Here is a 15,660-nt window from a genome sequence, read left to right on the forward strand (position 1 = left end):
ATGTGTTTTGGTTGCTGAGACAGGGAGCCGCAACTTTCCCCCTTTATTCCTTTTCTGTATTTTTTGAATTCTGTTTTTGAATCCACTGATTCCAGCTCCGAAAGCGAAAATCCGTTCTTGCCGCCAACCCCCCTCCCTATTCCAGAGGCCGAAGGGGCAGAGCAAGTCGGAGACCAATGGGCCTGATGAGGGGGTGTTCTCTGATTTCTCTAGGCTTGTTTTATAGAAACAAAGAACTAGTTCTCCCCCCTCCTTCCCAGGACTTGTGCATATTTACAAGAGCTCAACTGCAGTTTTAATAAAACATCTGTTCTTGCTTCTGCTGATGAGTTTCCATAATTGTTTTCAGACAAATTTAACAGGAAAATATAAATATATTTAGAAAAACCCAAGTCCCAGCTTTCCCCCCATAGACAGTCGTTCTTTTGCCAAAAAAATAAAATGAACATGAAATGAGAAAAGGAAAATATAATCCAAGGGAGGGAAGATTCGGCTCATCTGACTTGTTCTCCCCCCTTGGAGCGAATCCTTCCAGCAAATTTCAGCTGCATAATTAAAGATCTAACTGAAGGAAAAAGGCTTCTTTCCTGAGGAACGAAAGGTGATGGGGGAAAAGTGTGTTAGAAACTAATTTTGCCGAAAGTCTTTAAGCAGTGGCAGAATTTATTTGTATTTCTGCTTCCCCTTCTCCCCTCTTCCAGCATTTCTGCCTCCCCCCACCCCCAGCAGCTGGTTCCTGTTCATTATAAATTGGCGAGACCTTTCCGTCTCTGCCCTCTGTTTAGGGATGTAATAAAACACTTAACTTTCCGGGGCTGAGACTTACATTCTGCTCCTCAGGGCGCCCACCCCCTGCGCCCACTGCCTTTAGGCCCCAAAGGGGACTCTCCCCAACTTAGGCACCCTTTTCCTCTCCACACTTGGTTTAGAAGGGGCTCAAGAAAACAAACCCAGGCATCCTTGCTGGGGAGCTGCAGCGCATGCTTCCCCAGAAGCCCCTTCTTTCTTCCAAGGTCCTTCCTTCCCCCACCTACCCATAAAAGAGATTTTAAAATACATAGAAAATCAACAGTCATTGAAAGCGAAACCTCATTAAGACATCCTATCTTCCATCATTCAATTTGTTGTACATTGCAACAATTTAATATCTTGAAGGAAATATCACTGACATGATTTATCCCTCTAGCAATCTCTCTCTGAAGGGGGGGTGGGGAGGGAATTTACTCTCTCTTCCGGCCTGTTCTTCGTGTAACACTGCTGTCCTTAGGGCAGAATTGAGACTGGGAACTCAGAGAGCGGCTACTGGTGTCCAGGGGGGCACTGACTTGTTCCTTAGTTCAGCCCCCTCAGCCTTCCTTCCATCCCCTCCCCACTTCTCTTTCCCTCTCCCTCTTGCCCTCCAGGGGGCCTGGAGCCCCAGCCAGCTGTTGGAAACCCCTGCCCAGGCATGCCATGAATTCGAGGACAGCTGGATTCTAGAGCGAAAAGCAGCTCATGCTGGTGTCTGTTTGTGTACCTGCCATGACACCCCAAAAGAGACAACTCATCTCAAAATTTCTTTCTTATTTTAAGAATCCTCCTCTACACTTCACATTCATTTCCTTGGGGAGAGGAAAGTATGGTCCAGGAGAGGGAGCCTTTATAATTATAGGGGCCTTCCCCCTGCCCTTCTAAACACCAACACATTTCTCTCCTCTCTGAAGGACTGGGGCTGTATTTTTAAAAGCCAACACAAATTGTCTCGCAGGAAGACTCTTACATCCCGTTACGAGGTTCATGTATTAACTAACATGTTGTCTCCATCAGCTCCTACATACTGTCTGCTTTTGGGTTCAAAACTTTATTTTTCCCCCCTAGCGACACTCCAGGGAAACCTTAACGTTACAGAAGATGAATAAACGAGTTTTTTTCCCAGTGTAGTCCCGTTTATGGCTTTATTGCTACCCATTGATTACTCCGCTTTGTTACACAGAAGGAAAAGATCATAAAATCCGGCGACATCCGGGTTCTTGTTATAGCCAGTTCTCCCCCTCCCCAAAATGGTGAGGGGAAAATATGATCTGCCACTGTTCCCTTCGCTTGCCCCACCACCCCCCACTTTGTCAACTCAGAGCATTTTCGGCCTATGTTACAATATCAAAAGAAGTTTGGATTAATCAGGAGGAAAAAGCCCATCTGCACACCTTCCGCTGTTTCCGTTCGCCCACTGCGGCTCCTCAGAAGCCTCGGACTCAGCTGCCTTTTCCTAACCTTCTCTTCCTTTTTCTCAGCCCCCAGGTGGGAAGAAAATGGGGGTAGGGAGTTGCTGAGAGGCCTGGCCCCACCAGGTGTGGCTGGCCCTTGGGAGAGAGCGCCCCAGGAAACCTTGGCTGGAATCTCCAAGCCCCAGAGCTCAGGTCCAGGGGCATTTCCCTTGGCAGGACAGCGTCCAAGAGGGGCAGGGGTTTCTGCCCTGGGCAGGGGCTTGAGGCTGCAAGACGCTCTGTCTCTGTGTCCATCAGAGCCCCACCAGCTTTCTCTCTTTGGCTGGATGCTATGTGAATTACCCCAACGGCCCTGGCTGGCTCCAAATCATAAATTCTCACCAACATAAACAGGAGTTGATGTGTCTAGAAAGACTCTCAGAGTTCTTTCTTCTTCCTTTCTTCCTTTTTTTCTCTCTCTCCCACCTTTTACTTCTTTCTCTTCCTTTCCTATTGTATTTTAAAATAAATTTTCCCTTTTAGGCAAAAATGCTGTAAGAGTTTCCCCCAAAAGGGGTTCCTGAGCAGGAGGAGGGAGAGGAGGGCTAGGAGAGAGAGGAAGCAGATGCATGGCTCCTTTGCACACCTCAGCTCTGCCACTGCACCCTGAAGACTCAGCATTCCCTCTTTAGACTTAGGGGTTCCCCACATGCCCCCCGCCACCCCCAACTCTCAGACATACTCTACTTCCTCTAAACACCATGTCTTATGCAATTTCTTTCCATTCTTGATTTAAAAAAAAATTATTCGGGTAAAAATAGACTGGTTTAAAGATGGGAACTCGCTCCTTGGAGTATCAAACCAGATTTCCTGTAAGATTTCTGGGGAACCCCCTGAGCTGGGAAGGAGTTCCTCCTATGGAGAAATCAAAGTGTAATTTTAGAAGAGGGCAGATATAAAAGATGAAATCAAATTGAAAATACAGAGATTTCTCCTGTGGCCACAGCACAGCAAAGTTAGCTGGGGCTGAGAGATTTCCTGGGAGTGCAACTCTCCTTTTCTGGGCCTCAAGGCCCTACTAGAGGACATTCACCCTTCCTTCACCTTCAAATCAGTTCTCTTACATATATATTTTTAAAAGAAATCCAAGTCTTACTTTCAAAGCACACACTTAGTCTCAACTAGGGAATCAACAGAAGCAGAAGCGATTTTTTTCCCCCTTCTTGACATCTGGCTTGCGATTGGCTAGGAGGGGGTCAGCTGACTTTGTCATTTTGTCTGTCCTGGATTGGAGCCGTCCCTATAACCATCTAGTTCCGAGTACAAACTGGAGACAGAAATAAATATTAAAGAAATCATAGCCCGACCAGGTAAAGGCAAAGGGATGAATTCCTACTTCACTAACCCTTCCTTATCCTGCCACCTCGCCGGGGGCCAGGACGTCCTCCCCAACGTCGCCCTCAATTCCACCGCCTATGATCCAGTGAGGCATTTCTCGACCTATGGAGCGGCCGTGGCTCAGAACCGGATCTACTCGACTCCCTTTTATTCGCCACAGGAGAATGTCGTGTTCAGTTCCAGCCGAGGGCCGTATGACTATGGATCTAATTCCTTTTACCAGGAGAAAGACATGCTCTCAAACTGCAGACAAAACACCTTAGGACATAACACACAGACCTCAATCGCTCAGGATTTTAGTTCTGAGCAGGGCAGGACTGCGCCCCAGGACCAGAAAGCCAGTATCCAGATTTACCCCTGGATGCAGCGAATGAATTCGCACAGTGGTGAGTTTTACAGCTCCGAGATATAAATTAAATAAACTGAACTGGCTTTATGACCGGCTTCCCTAGAAGAACGGGCGGAGAGAGTTTTTTATGGCCCCATAAAAACAATCACGCTCGTCTCCTCGCCGACGCCGAGACAGGGCCCCCTCTTCTGCCCCCTCTGCTCGCCTCCTGCTTGCTTGCAGGGGCCTGGCCCCCTCGGCCCCTGACGGATTGGAGGGCTCTAAGGCGAGTTGAGGGGGCAGGAACAGGGCAGGGGATGAGGGGAGGGGGTGGGGGAGCCCCCAAAGTCGAGTCAGACTGAGGAGAAGGGAGTGGGGGGAGAATGGGACAGAGAAGTGGGGAGAAGTTTCCCAGGGGCTAGGGCGCTTGGGGAGATGGGGGAGCCCAGACCTTGAGAAATGGGGCCTCATCCCCAGTGTTTTGAGATTTTTCTGAAAAATCAGCTTTTAGTTTACAGCTTCCTGCTTGGTTCTGTCCCCCCACCCCCCACACACCTTTCTTTGGGACACACCTACCAAGCGGGGAGGGGGGGGGGACTGAATGAGCTTAGGATCCTGGCTGTACCCCCAGTGGGGGTGGGGACAGCAGAGGGGAGAAGGCTGGAGCCGGAGGGGCCCGTGAGTGCTGGCCAAGTTGGGAGGGTCAGGGCTGTGCTAGGCTAGATCATCTGCAGAGGATGCCTTGCTGATTGTTTGTAGTGTGTTTTGTGCCCGGATCTCTAGGGGTCGGCTATGGAGCGGACCGGAGGCGCGGTCGCCAGATCTACTCGAGGTACCAGACGCTGGAACTGGAGAAGGAATTTCACTTCAACCGCTACCTAACGCGGCGCCGGCGCATCGAGATCGCCAACGCGCTCTGCCTGACCGAGCGACAGATCAAAATCTGGTTCCAGAACCGCCGGATGAAGTGGAAAAAAGAGTCTAATCTCACGTCCACGCTCTCAGGGGGCGGCGGAGGGGCCGCGGCTGACAGCCTGGGCGGAAAAGAGGAAAAGCGGGAAGAGACAGAAGAGGAGAAGCAGAAAGAGTGACCAGGACTGTCCCTGCCACCCCTCTTTCTCCTGCTCCCTCGCTCCCCCCAATACCCTCCTAATCACACACTCTATATTTATCACTGGCACAATTGATGTGTTTGGACTCCCTGAGACAAAATTAGGGAGTCAAATATGGACCTGAAAAGTCAACTCTGGACGCCCCCCTCCCTCACCGCACAAACTCTTTTCACCAGGCGCCTCCTCCTCCTCGCTCCCTCGCTAGCTCGTTCTCGGCTCGTCTGCAGGCCCCTTCCCCCGCCCAGGCCTTGGGGCTCGTCCCTGAACCTCGCTTTAGACTCCACAGATCTCCCTCCAAACGAGGACTTGGCCTCCCACCCCCTCGGCGCCCCCCATCCCCGCCCCCGTGCAGAAAGCTGGCTCCCGGGCCCCGGGGGCCTCTGCTCCCGGGCCTCAGGGCCCGGCCTGGCAGCCGGGGAGGGCGGGAGGCCCGAGGAGGGCGCGTCCGGGCCCCACAGCAGCCCCCAGGGCCTCCCCGCAGCCCCCGCCCGGCCCCTCTGCCCCAGCAAATGCCCAGCCCAGGCGAATTGTATTTAAAGAATCCTGGGGGTCATTATGGCATATTACAAACTGTGACCGTTTCTGTGTGAATATTTTTAGCTGTATTTGTGGTCTCTGTATTTATATTTATGTTTAGCACCGTCCGTGTTCCAATCCAATCTTAAAAAGGGAAAAAAAAGAGAGGGAAAATTACGAAAAGAAAAAAAAAGTGAGCGACGTTTGTTTAGCCAGTAGGAGAAAAAAAAACAAATTAAAAAAATTCCCTCGTGTTACCTTCCTGTATAAATCCGACCTCTGGATCCGTTCTCGAATATTTAATAAAACTGATATTATTTTTAAAAGTTTATATCGGGATTTCTGTTACTTCGCTCGCCCGCCGGCCTCAGGCTTAAAGTTGGAGCAGGCTCTGAGCGCTCCCGCGTCTGCCCGCCGCCTGCGAGCCCCCGGCCCCCTGCACGCGCCTGGCCCGGCCCGGCACCGATCCCGGCCTTGCGGTTCTCCCGGGGGTCGCACTGGGGGCTGGGAGGCCTCTCTGGGCTCCCCACGCAGAGCAACGCACTCAAACCGCAAAAAAAAAAAAAAAAAAAAGGCCGCATGGGTTTGGTTGGGGGTAGAGTGGGACCCCGGGTTGGCCGCATTGGTCTCCGGCCCCACACAGGCCTTTCTTCCTGTCTTTGGTAGTTTGGGGTCCTCGGCTTCTGAACCCCGGACCCCCAAAGGCCAGAAAGGCTGCATCATCCAGGCCCCAGGTCGCCCCCGCCCACTCCTCGGAGTAGGGAGGGAGGCGCCGGAGCTAGCAGGGCAGCCCCCGGCCCGCGCCAGGATTCTTGCGAAACGTGGCGGAGGCGGAGAGCCGAGGGGAAGAAGACCGCCGGGATCTGAGCCCTTCTGCAGGGCCTGAGCGATTCAAGGACATCTCGGAAAAGAAAGCCTGGAAACTGATCTCTCGCCTGCTCTGGGACTCCTGACGTGGCCGGGACCAAATTCCTTCTTCCTTACTTCTCCAGCCCGTCTTTTCCTTACTGTTTCTTCTCCCCTCAAACTAGGCCAGTGAAGAGCGCAGCCAGACCCTAGCCCTTCCCCAGCTCAGGCCGTCTTTCCTAAGCCCAGCCAGAGAAACCTGAGTGGATGTAGGGGGTGAGGTATTGAGGGGGTCTCCCGGAGGAAAAAAATCCGCCAGAGTTTTCCAGACCTTCCAGATCCCCGCCAGCGCCCCCTCCAGCGCCTCCACCAGCGGGGGGCGAAGGGGGGCTTCCCCTGGCAGGGGCGGAGATTTCCTGGGGAGAGACAGGCAGGAAAGAATAAGACTTGGAGCTAGGGGAGGGGGGTCGGAAAGGGGCCGAATGGCTGCCAAGGCCCTGGTCTCAGGCTGTGAAGGTAGACTAGGCGCCTGCCCTGCCCGCCCCCCACCCCTACCCTCCTGCCCCCAACCAGGTCCTTTGGGAGACCTCCAGATCGCTCAGAAATTGCTCTCCCTTGGACCTTCTGAACCCAGGTCCCTGGAAAGCCTGGTTCATAGGCCTTTTCCCCAAAGGGCACAAAACAGGCCTTTTCCTTTGCCCTGCTCATATAATATTTGTAGAAGCTTGGATTTTGCTTCTCCATGCCCTCAATGAACATATATTTTCCATTCAAAATACTTGGCATGGGTACCACACGAGGGTCATACACAGGGATGCAGAGCAGTCCTCCAGTTCATTATGTCTGATTCTTTACCTAGGCAGCTAGCCACTCACCCACCCACACACACAATTGAAAATTGCCTTGATGTCACTCTGGAGTCCCTGGGGTGATGAGAAGGCCTACCTATCTTCCCCTGGCTCCTTACCTCCAGGCTTACCCCAAAGTCCCCAGCAATCTTAGTCCCAGGAGCCCTCTATCTAGCTCTGTCCACCCAGGACCACTCCTCATGGGCATCCTGTCTACCTCTCCAGAGGCTGGGTTCATTTTCTGTCTGACAGGCACCTCCTCAGCGGTATCAGGGCTCCGGGGCCTCAAAGGAAAGGGACCTGGACCCTTGATTTAGAGAACCTGAGATAAGGCTCCTCCAGCCTGGGTTGGGGCTCTCCTACCTCAATCCCCTTCTCAGCCATTTTTGAACATTGAAACTCCCTGGGGTTGTGGAGGATGGGGCTATCCGTTATCAAAAAACGCTCTGCGCATCCTGGTGAAGGCTTATCTCCAGTTAAAATTAAATACAATTTAAAAGGCCATTTCAGGAGTTTATTGCAGCAACACCCAGCTTCTCCTCTACAGGGTAGAAAATCCTGAGAGGCCTGAAGGCCAGCCAGCGAGCCAGGATGCAATTCCTCCAAGTAGGCACCAGGTGTCGCTGTGGGCTTGTTGTCCCGGCTACCCCCCAATTCCAAGAACCATTTTTTTTTTCTCCCCCTTCTCTCCTTTTCTCTCTCTCTCACTCCCTCTCCCCCTTGGTTGGGCTTTGCCAACATATCAAGATGCGTTTCGCCGGCTTCCATCACTAACCTCCCGGAGGTCATCAAGCCAAATTTATGAGTGGCCGCTCGAGTCACGTGACTCTATTTAAGGCTCCCTTATTTGGGAAGAGCGCATAGGATAAAGAAAGAGATATCTCCACCTATAAATTGTGCACTTTGGAGAACAAAAAACCCCTCAACTTCAAAGAGTCACAAATCACCCTTAATCAAAAAGGGTGCAGAAATTTTTTTTGGGCCCTCCCCGCCATGAGCTCCTACGTAGCCAATTCATTCTATAAGCAGAGCCCCAATATCCCTGCCTATAACATGCAAACTTGTGGGAACTATGGATCGGCCTCAGAGGTGCAGGCATCCAGGTACTGCTACGGCGGATTGGACTTAAGCATCACTTTCCCACCGCCTGCGCCTTCCAACTCTCTCCACGGGGTAGACATGGCTGCCAACCCCCGGGCTCACCCCGACCGCCCCGCCTGCAGCGCCGCAGCCGCTCCGGGACACGCTCTGGGCAGAGATGAAGCGGCTCCTCTGAACCCCGGGATGTACAGTCAGAAGGCGGCTCGCCCAGCGCTGGAGGAGCGAGCTAAGAGCAGTGGGGAGATCAAAGAGGAGCAGGCGCAGACAGGGCAGCCTGCCGGACTGAGCCAGCCACCGGCCGCGCCACAGATTTACCCGTGGATGACCAAACTGCACATGAGCCACGGTAAACTTTAGGACTTCATTTTGCGCGCTCGGGTCCGCCTGGGTTTTATAGGCCATGCGGGGCAAATAAAGAAAAAAACCTGCGGCCATAAATTTTACGATCCAGGCATCAATGGCTCGTAAAACTGTCCACTAAAAGGCTTAGAGGCTGTGTGCGCCCAAATTTACGACGACATAATTGGATCATAGGAACAAAACGTGTATAAAAGGCAATATTCAATTTTTGGGGGAGAGGGAGGGAGTTAAAAAAATAGAGGGATCTGAAGGGTGAGGAGCGCGGGGCTCCAGAGCGGGGATCCCCCCGCGGTCCCTCCTCCCTCCCCTGCGGAGCCGGCTCGCCCGCCGCTTGCGGCTCCGGAGGATTCCAGCGACTCGGGAGGGGCGGGAGGGGGGTCCCCGGTGCTCGGATCTCGAGGGTGCTTATTGTTCGGTCCGAGCCTGGGTCTCCCTCTCCCCCCACCCCCAGCCCCTCCGGCTGCTGAGTGAAGGCTGCGGCGGAAAGTTTCCTGCCTGGGCGGAGGCTCCTCTCCCGGGGCCAGGCTGGGCTGGGCCGGGCCCGCCTGCGGCCCGCCGGGCCTGTCCGGCCCAGCTCGCGTCTTCTCCCTCTGGCCGCGGGTGGGGGCCTGGGGCTGGGATGGGGACGCTGGGGTGCTGCACGCTATTCACCCCTTCCTGGCTTGGGGGGTTTATATTCCAGAGACGGACGGCAAGCGGTCCCGAACCAGTTACACGCGCTACCAGACTCTGGAACTAGAAAAAGAATTCCACTTTAACCGCTACCTCACTCGCCGCAGGCGCATAGAGATCGCCAACAACTTGTGTCTCAACGAGAGACAGATCAAGATCTGGTTCCAGAACCGCAGGATGAAGTGGAAGAAAGATTCCAAAATGAAAAGCAAAGAGGCTCTCTAGAGGCATCGGGGAGGCCCGCCGAGAGCACCCCGAGCCCGCTTCGGTCCCGCGCCTTTCCCTGTCGGTTTTTCCTCTCTAGATATCTTGGGGGCAAGAACGGGGGCTGGAGCGCCGGTTCCCCACCTCAGACAAAAGCTCTTTCCCTTGGCATTGCGCATCCCTACCGACCCCAGGTTCCCGCGGGGCTGCCCGCGCCGACCGGACTCCCCTCAGTTCTGCTCAGCACCGTGGTCCGGGACAAGTTCCGCAGGGGACCCCCAGACGGCTGTGGCACAGGAGCTGGTGCTGAGCGAACCTGGCTTGGGCCGCCTCTCAGAATTCCTGCCCCAGCGTGGGCCGCCGGGGTTCAGGTGGGCCCTGCCGCCGCGGCAGGCCCCACGCCCGGACCCTGCGGCCTCGCCCTCTCCTTTGTTCGGGCTTAGGCGGGCCAGGCGGGCTGCCGGCTTGGTGAGAGCATGGTTGTGCTTGGCAAAGCCCGGCACCATCTCGGGGTGCTTCTTTGTAGCCACTCAACTCGATGCTCATTTTTTAAATGATCTGCATATGAAAGGGGGAGATGGCTGTCTGCCTAGGGCCCCCTCGGTTGCCCTATGCTCTCTAAACCTGCGCCCCCCCCAACCCCAAAACCTGGAAACCTGTCCAGCCTGCGCTCTCTGCATGTCCTCTCAGGCCCCCAGCCTCAGACCGCTAGCTAGCTCAACCATTGGGGTTCCCTGCTACTAGACCCCACAAAGGTTCTAGAGGCTCCTGGCTGCCCAGTAGTCCTTGCCACGACTTTCGGTGTCCTTCTGCCCATCGCTATTGTCAAACTATTTATTAACTCCACATCTTTCCTGAAACTATATTTTGTCATATCAAATAAAGACAAAGAGAGAACAGGACGAAAGATACAGTGGCTCCTCTCTGTTTGGGGGGCATGTATTGGGAAAAGTGTCTAAATGGGCTGCGGGGTGTTGGGGAAGGCCCACAGCCTTCAAGGGCTCCTTCAAAAGAATTTTAGGAGAGTCTAGGAGCATTGAATAGAGGCAGGTGAAACTGAGCTCCTTTCCTAACCCTGGCTCCAAGAAGAACCTCTTGGGGAAGGGGAGGGCACCCAGACCGTCTCTACTGCCTTTTCCTGTGCTGTGGCTGTCCCAAGCATTCAGGCCTCTGTACCCACTCCAACCCTGACTGGGTGAATCTGAGGCCTCTAGACTGGCCGCCGCACGCACTGCATGCCAGAGCTAATCTGCAGGGACCAGGGATCCATGGCTCTGAGGTGCTCAGACTCAGGCCCTCCTGGGCCTTTGAAGAGCTCTCTCAAGGCTAGGTGGTCTCTGAGGGGTCTCACTGGACATAGAGGAAGGGTTGAACTCTCAGTCTAGGGGCCTGTTTGGTCCCCCAGACAATGCTCAGAAAGAGCTGGTACTGCCTGGTAGAGGGGCACTGCAGGAGGAAGTGTGTGACCTTTGTTGGGGCGGGGGGAGCAGTGGGGCAACCTGCAGTTTGTACCTGCCTGGCCGGAAAAGTTCAGATTGTCTTCCCCACCTCCTAGAGCCTAGGGCTATGCAGACAATTAGCTGGGAAAGGAGCTGCGTAGACCAGTGCCTGAGTCGCGTCTGTTGGCCCGCCATCATTTATCTCAGTCTCAGAGATTTTGTGTGGAGGGGGAGGGGGAGCTAAAGAGAAGGGGGAAATGCAGAGAATTCAGGTGGTGCCTGAGGCTGGCCTAGGCCCAGAACAGCTCTGCCCCAGGCTCCTGGGATGGGATGAAGGAAAGAAGCACTTTACGGGAGAAACAAATGTGGGAAGGGTCCATAAAACTTTACTGCATTTCCTCTCCTGCCTCCCACGACGGGGTAATTTCCTGGAGCCAAGCCTAGGCCCCCCACACTGGGGGGCAGGGGCCAGTTCGGGAGCTGGGCTCCGAGGCTGTTCCAGCAGCCAAGAGGGAGAGGGAGCAGAGAGGATCTGGGGAGGGGGAAGGGGAATATTTATGATTATTAACGCTGATGCTACTTGGATTTATTATAAGGATGGACTTCTCTGCATCCTACTGCTTAAGCTGCCAGTCTGTCTTTTATTTATTTTTTTTGAAAGATCCAAAAGCCTTGCCTCACTCCTAACACACAGGAGGTCTTACACAAGTTTCTTGAACTGCACCCCTGGCTACACCCTTCGTCTTCTCAGAGCACTCACCAGGTTAGGGCACCCGTAATGTCTCTCTTCCATTAGCTCATAGCAGTCAACCCAGCCCAGCACCAATTCATCTCTCTCAAGCCCCCTTCCTCTCAAATAAAATGTGTGATTTTCTTCAGGGAGTCATTTTAATTTTTTCTCCATGCTGAGTAAAACTATTGGGCGAGCAGTGAAGCATGGAGAAGCACTGGCGTCTCCAGTGGGTAACAGTTAACTAAGAAAGAGGCCGTGGCACCCACCACCACCCACCCCAGCCTCCCTGACTGCCAGGGAACAGGCTCTGTGCTTCCTCCCCATTGGCGGCGGGGGCGGGGGTGGGGGGAGGGATGCACCACCCCAGGGGGAAAACCAGGGGTGGAGGCAGTGTGACAGACCTGCTGAGCAGGGTGCACAGATGCCTTCTCCCCACAGGGTTTGGGCCTCTTTCCCTGGAGGAGCTGGAGGACTTGGGTAGCCAGAGCCGTGCCAGCCAGTTTTCCACCCTCTGTCACAGTCTGCAGGCCTGCGCCCAGGCCCCAGCCTCTGCTTCAGCGGCATCAGCGACCATAACTTAGACAGAGGCTACAAATCTACTCCCGTGCACTGGGAGTGGTTGCAGCCCAGACCCCTGCTTTCACCGCTAGCAGAGGCCTCCGCGTTGGAGTCTGGGGTGGTTCCCCTACCAGCCAGCCTCCTAGAACGATCTTCAAGTACTAGAGTTTGGCATTGCTCTGGGGGAGTTTAATGGAGGGGCTTCTGGGTCTGACCAGAGACCACGGAGCCTGCTTCTCCACTCCACCCTGGAACCCACCCCCTCTGGCAGCGAGAAATAAGGGGAAGAAACATGACTTACCTTCCCGGGGGAGTGGGAAGAGGGGTACACGGCCCACTCTGAACAATTAGAGGATAGAGGAGGAAAAAAAAAATAGGAGGAAGAAAAATATCAACACGACCTTGAAGGCGACAGGTCCTTATGGAAATAAGTAAGTAAGTAAATAAATAAATAAGGATCCACTCCTCCCCCCCCTCCCCACCCTGCAAGGGGTGTGTGGGGGTGGGGCAAAGGAGCAGCAAAAGGGCTTTTTAGTGTAACTGAGCATTAGAGAAATACGCATGGCTTCTATGTGAATTTAGGAGTTTGAAACTTTTGGAGGTTATTTATGTGAATGGCCTGAAGGCAAGCCCGTGAGTGGCTCTTGGGGGACCACGTGATGTCATTAAACCAAGTTTTATGGTGTAGGGAGAGCTGACAAACCCACAATATATTTACATCATATATAATCTTAACTGTCCAGCCACGCAGCTGCTGGTGAGGTTTAATGCTAGGACAGAGGGCCTGGCAGTTAGAGGGGATTACGGCGCTGGGGATGATGGTGAGAGAGGTTACATCTTCGCAAATGAATCCCAGGCGAACGCTGTAAGTTAATTTTCTCTCTCTCTGACCCTTTCTCCCATTTACTTAATGTCCCCCCAACCCCGCTCCAGATAGGAGGCAGTTCCCACTCATTAAGGGGAGGGGAAGAAGGCCTCCCCAGGCCATGGTGGGAGAGAAAGAGAAGCCGCTGGGAGGTAGAAGGATGGGGGAGTTTGTCTCCTCAGACCAGCCCTCCCCACTCCCAGCCCCTTAGTTCCTCCAAATGCAAGTTAACTGGGGTAAAGAGAGACTTGGATTCTTTAGAGCTTCACTAGGTCTCCCTGACCCCCTTTCCCTTCTCAATTGGGAAGAAAGACAGCGGCAGACACAGGGATGTTTGGTGTTTGTAGGACTGTGTAAACTCTAGGCGCAAGCGCAAAGGGCCTCTGGGGCCTTTGTCCTGGGGAGGGGCCAGTTCAGCCTTGGCCAGTGGCCCAGAGACCAAGGCAGGGCGGGCAGCTGGGGAGGGGGCCAGGGAAGGAGAGTGTGAGACTACTGAGCCTGCGACCTGAAACGGCAGAAGCATTTTAAAGGTAGAGGATGGAGCCCAGGAGGTCCCCAAACATTCTTTCTTCACCACCAGACCTAAATGGGCAGCTGTCCCAGTCTCCACAGTCTGGGGGTCTTAGCCGGTCTGGGGCCAGTATGGTTTCATGCCTCCCTCTCTCCCTCTAGCTGTTGAGATCTTTCCTGGTGTCCCCAGCACTGGCCTGAGGTAAAACTAGGCCCGGGAGGCCAGGAGGCTCCTGCTGTGAGTGGAGTGTAAATGGGTGTGGGAGTGGAGGTAACATCTTTATTGAGCCTGGCCAGGGAAGTCCCTCAGCTCTGAGGAGAGAATGGCCTCTGGGGGATGGAGCCTTCAGGACCCAATATGGGTTTGCACCCTGGGGCCAGTCTCAGGCTTGGGCTCCCTTCAAGTTTCTAGGAATGTTCCTTCCTAGAGGTGTCATGGGACATGGAGGCACGTGTCCTCCACACCTTCGAGTGTGTACCCTACCTGACAACCTAGGAACTCAGGTTCTCTGAAGGGGCCAGGGATTCCGAAGCCGGGCCAAAAGGCGGGCCCTTCAAGGGTGTAGCGTCTTAAGTCCTGGGAAAGGGAAGGGGAGCAGATGGGGAGAGGGAGTGAGCCGCCTGGAGGGACTGACTGCCCTGGGGGCTAGCAGCTCTGGGTGCCTGCGGTGTGGAGAGGTGCGGTTGGATGACTGGAAGAGGACACTGCTACTGAGCCCCTGCCGCCCAAGAGACTGAGGCAGAAGCAGGCAATCAAGCAGAGGCAGGGAGCCCAGGCAGACTCTGGCAGGGTGAGGGGGGACAGAGACCCAAAGACACTGGGCACTGGGCGTCAGAGTTGGAGCCACATCCCTCAGGGGACTGTCACCTGTGTGAGGAGCACAGGCACCCTGGTGGAAAAGTCCAAAAGCCTCCCCCTGGGTCCTCAGTCCCTCACAACCCACCTGCCCCACCAGCCTCCCACACCTTTATGTTCCGGGAAAGTGGCAGGATCCCAACGGACTCCTTCCAGTGGCCCAGAGGAGAATTAACTTTCATGTTCTTTATGGGCCCTCCTCCCTTCTCCTCCTCCCCACTAGTCCAATTTGGAGAGTTTCTGGAAACTTTCCATTCAAGCAGCAGGGAGATGGGAGTTTCCCTTGGTCTATAACTTGACTTTTCCCCTCCCTCTGGCCTCCCTAGTACTTCAGGGAGCAAATCTAATGGTCTTCAATAAAGAATTTAAGCAGGGCCAAAGTTCTACACCCAGGCAAGACTCACCACCTTCCCCCACTCCTGGCGAGATCGCAGGCCTAGTTCTCTCAGCTCTGTGTAGCAGGGTGAGCGTGCTTCTGTTTAACAGACTTACATAGCATTTCTTGGAGGGTTTCTATAACTTCCTCGTCTTCTTTTCCTGTTTCTTAGGCTCAAAAGTTCCATGTAAATATCACCCCTTAATAGATCCTCCTTCCTCTCAAATAATTTGCCAGAGCGGTTTTTTTTCTTCTTCTTTTGTTTTGTAGGACTAATATAAAGGGAAGTAGTAGTACAACAGGTCTTGAAATTTTTGGTTCTCCCACCCCTCCCACACACTGGAATTTGAGGTTTCTCTAGAGTAGGGGGATGGGCAGTCCATCAGGTGCCCCAACTAACCTGGAAAGCTTTTAATTTTGTTTCTAGGTCTTTAACCCTAGAAGAGGTCAAGCAACCAATCAGAAATATGCTAAGCAGGGTCACATGGCCTCCACTAACCAATCAGCCAAAAAGGGTCTCACCCTTCCCTGCTCTCTTCTTCCTCCTCCCTCCCCACCACCCTCTTTAGTTTCTGGGTCCTCCCTGTCTATGATGTGAAGGGAATAAGTGATGCTGAGAATATTCCAACCCCTTCCCTCTGTCCCTTACCCAGCTCTCAGGAGTCTGCGGCTTTTGTCCTCTAGTTCTAACAAAGTTGTATTTCGAGGTCAATCTCAATTGTACTGGGACTGGAAGTTGTATGGGCATCCTCTGC

At 53.8% G+C, this 15,660-nt stretch overlaps 2 protein-coding genes across 12 annotated transcripts in view; both read left to right on the forward strand.

Annotated features, from left to right (window-relative positions):
* The window catches only part of LOC102273166 (homeobox protein Hox-C6), a 60,588-nt gene that overhangs the window by 30,243 nt on the left and 14,685 nt on the right, over positions 1-15,660 (forward strand). For 3 of the 11 annotated variants that reach the window (XM_014480243.2, XM_070370873.1, XM_070370877.1), the window contains exons 2-3: positions 3,622-3,967; positions 4,693-5,868. The exons of 3 other annotated variants lie outside the window; for them this stretch is intronic. In XM_014480243.2, coding sequence (XP_014335729.1) covers positions 3,814-3,967; positions 4,693-5,000 — 462 coding nt within the window. In that variant the 5' untranslated portion in view covers positions 3,622-3,813 and the 3' untranslated portion in view covers positions 5,001-5,868. Of the gene's footprint in view, positions 1-1,252; positions 3,968-4,692; positions 5,869-15,660 lie in introns of those variants that run through there. 5 more of the 11 variants (XM_070370879.1, XM_070370876.1, XM_070370878.1 and 2 more) reach the window with 3 other exon arrangements.
* Positions 7,889-10,469, forward strand: HOXC5 (homeobox C5). Its single transcript, XM_005902095.3, has 2 exons — positions 7,889-8,678; positions 9,375-10,469. The coding sequence occupies exons 1-2, from the start codon at positions 8,225-8,227 to the stop codon at positions 9,587-9,589; spliced, it is 669 nt and encodes a 222-aa protein (XP_005902157.1). The 5' UTR covers positions 7,889-8,224; the 3' UTR covers positions 9,590-10,469.

Source organism: Bos mutus, chromosome 5 (genome assembly GCF_027580195.1).
Source record: "Bos mutus isolate GX-2022 chromosome 5, NWIPB_WYAK_1.1, whole genome shotgun sequence".
Lineage (NCBI taxonomy): Eukaryota > Metazoa > Chordata > Mammalia > Artiodactyla > Bovidae > Bos > Bos mutus.

What these genes read in the sequence shown, in the direction of transcription:
- HOXC5 (XM_005902095.3), top strand. Translation starts at nt 8,225, where the DNA reads ATGAGCTCCTACGTAGCCAATTCATTCTATAAGCAGAGCCCCAATATC. An exon ending in CAAACTGCACATGAGCCACG is followed by an intron (nt 8,679 to 9,374) that starts GTAAACTTTAGG and finishes TTTATATTCCAG; the next exon opens with AGACGGACGGCAAGCGGTCC.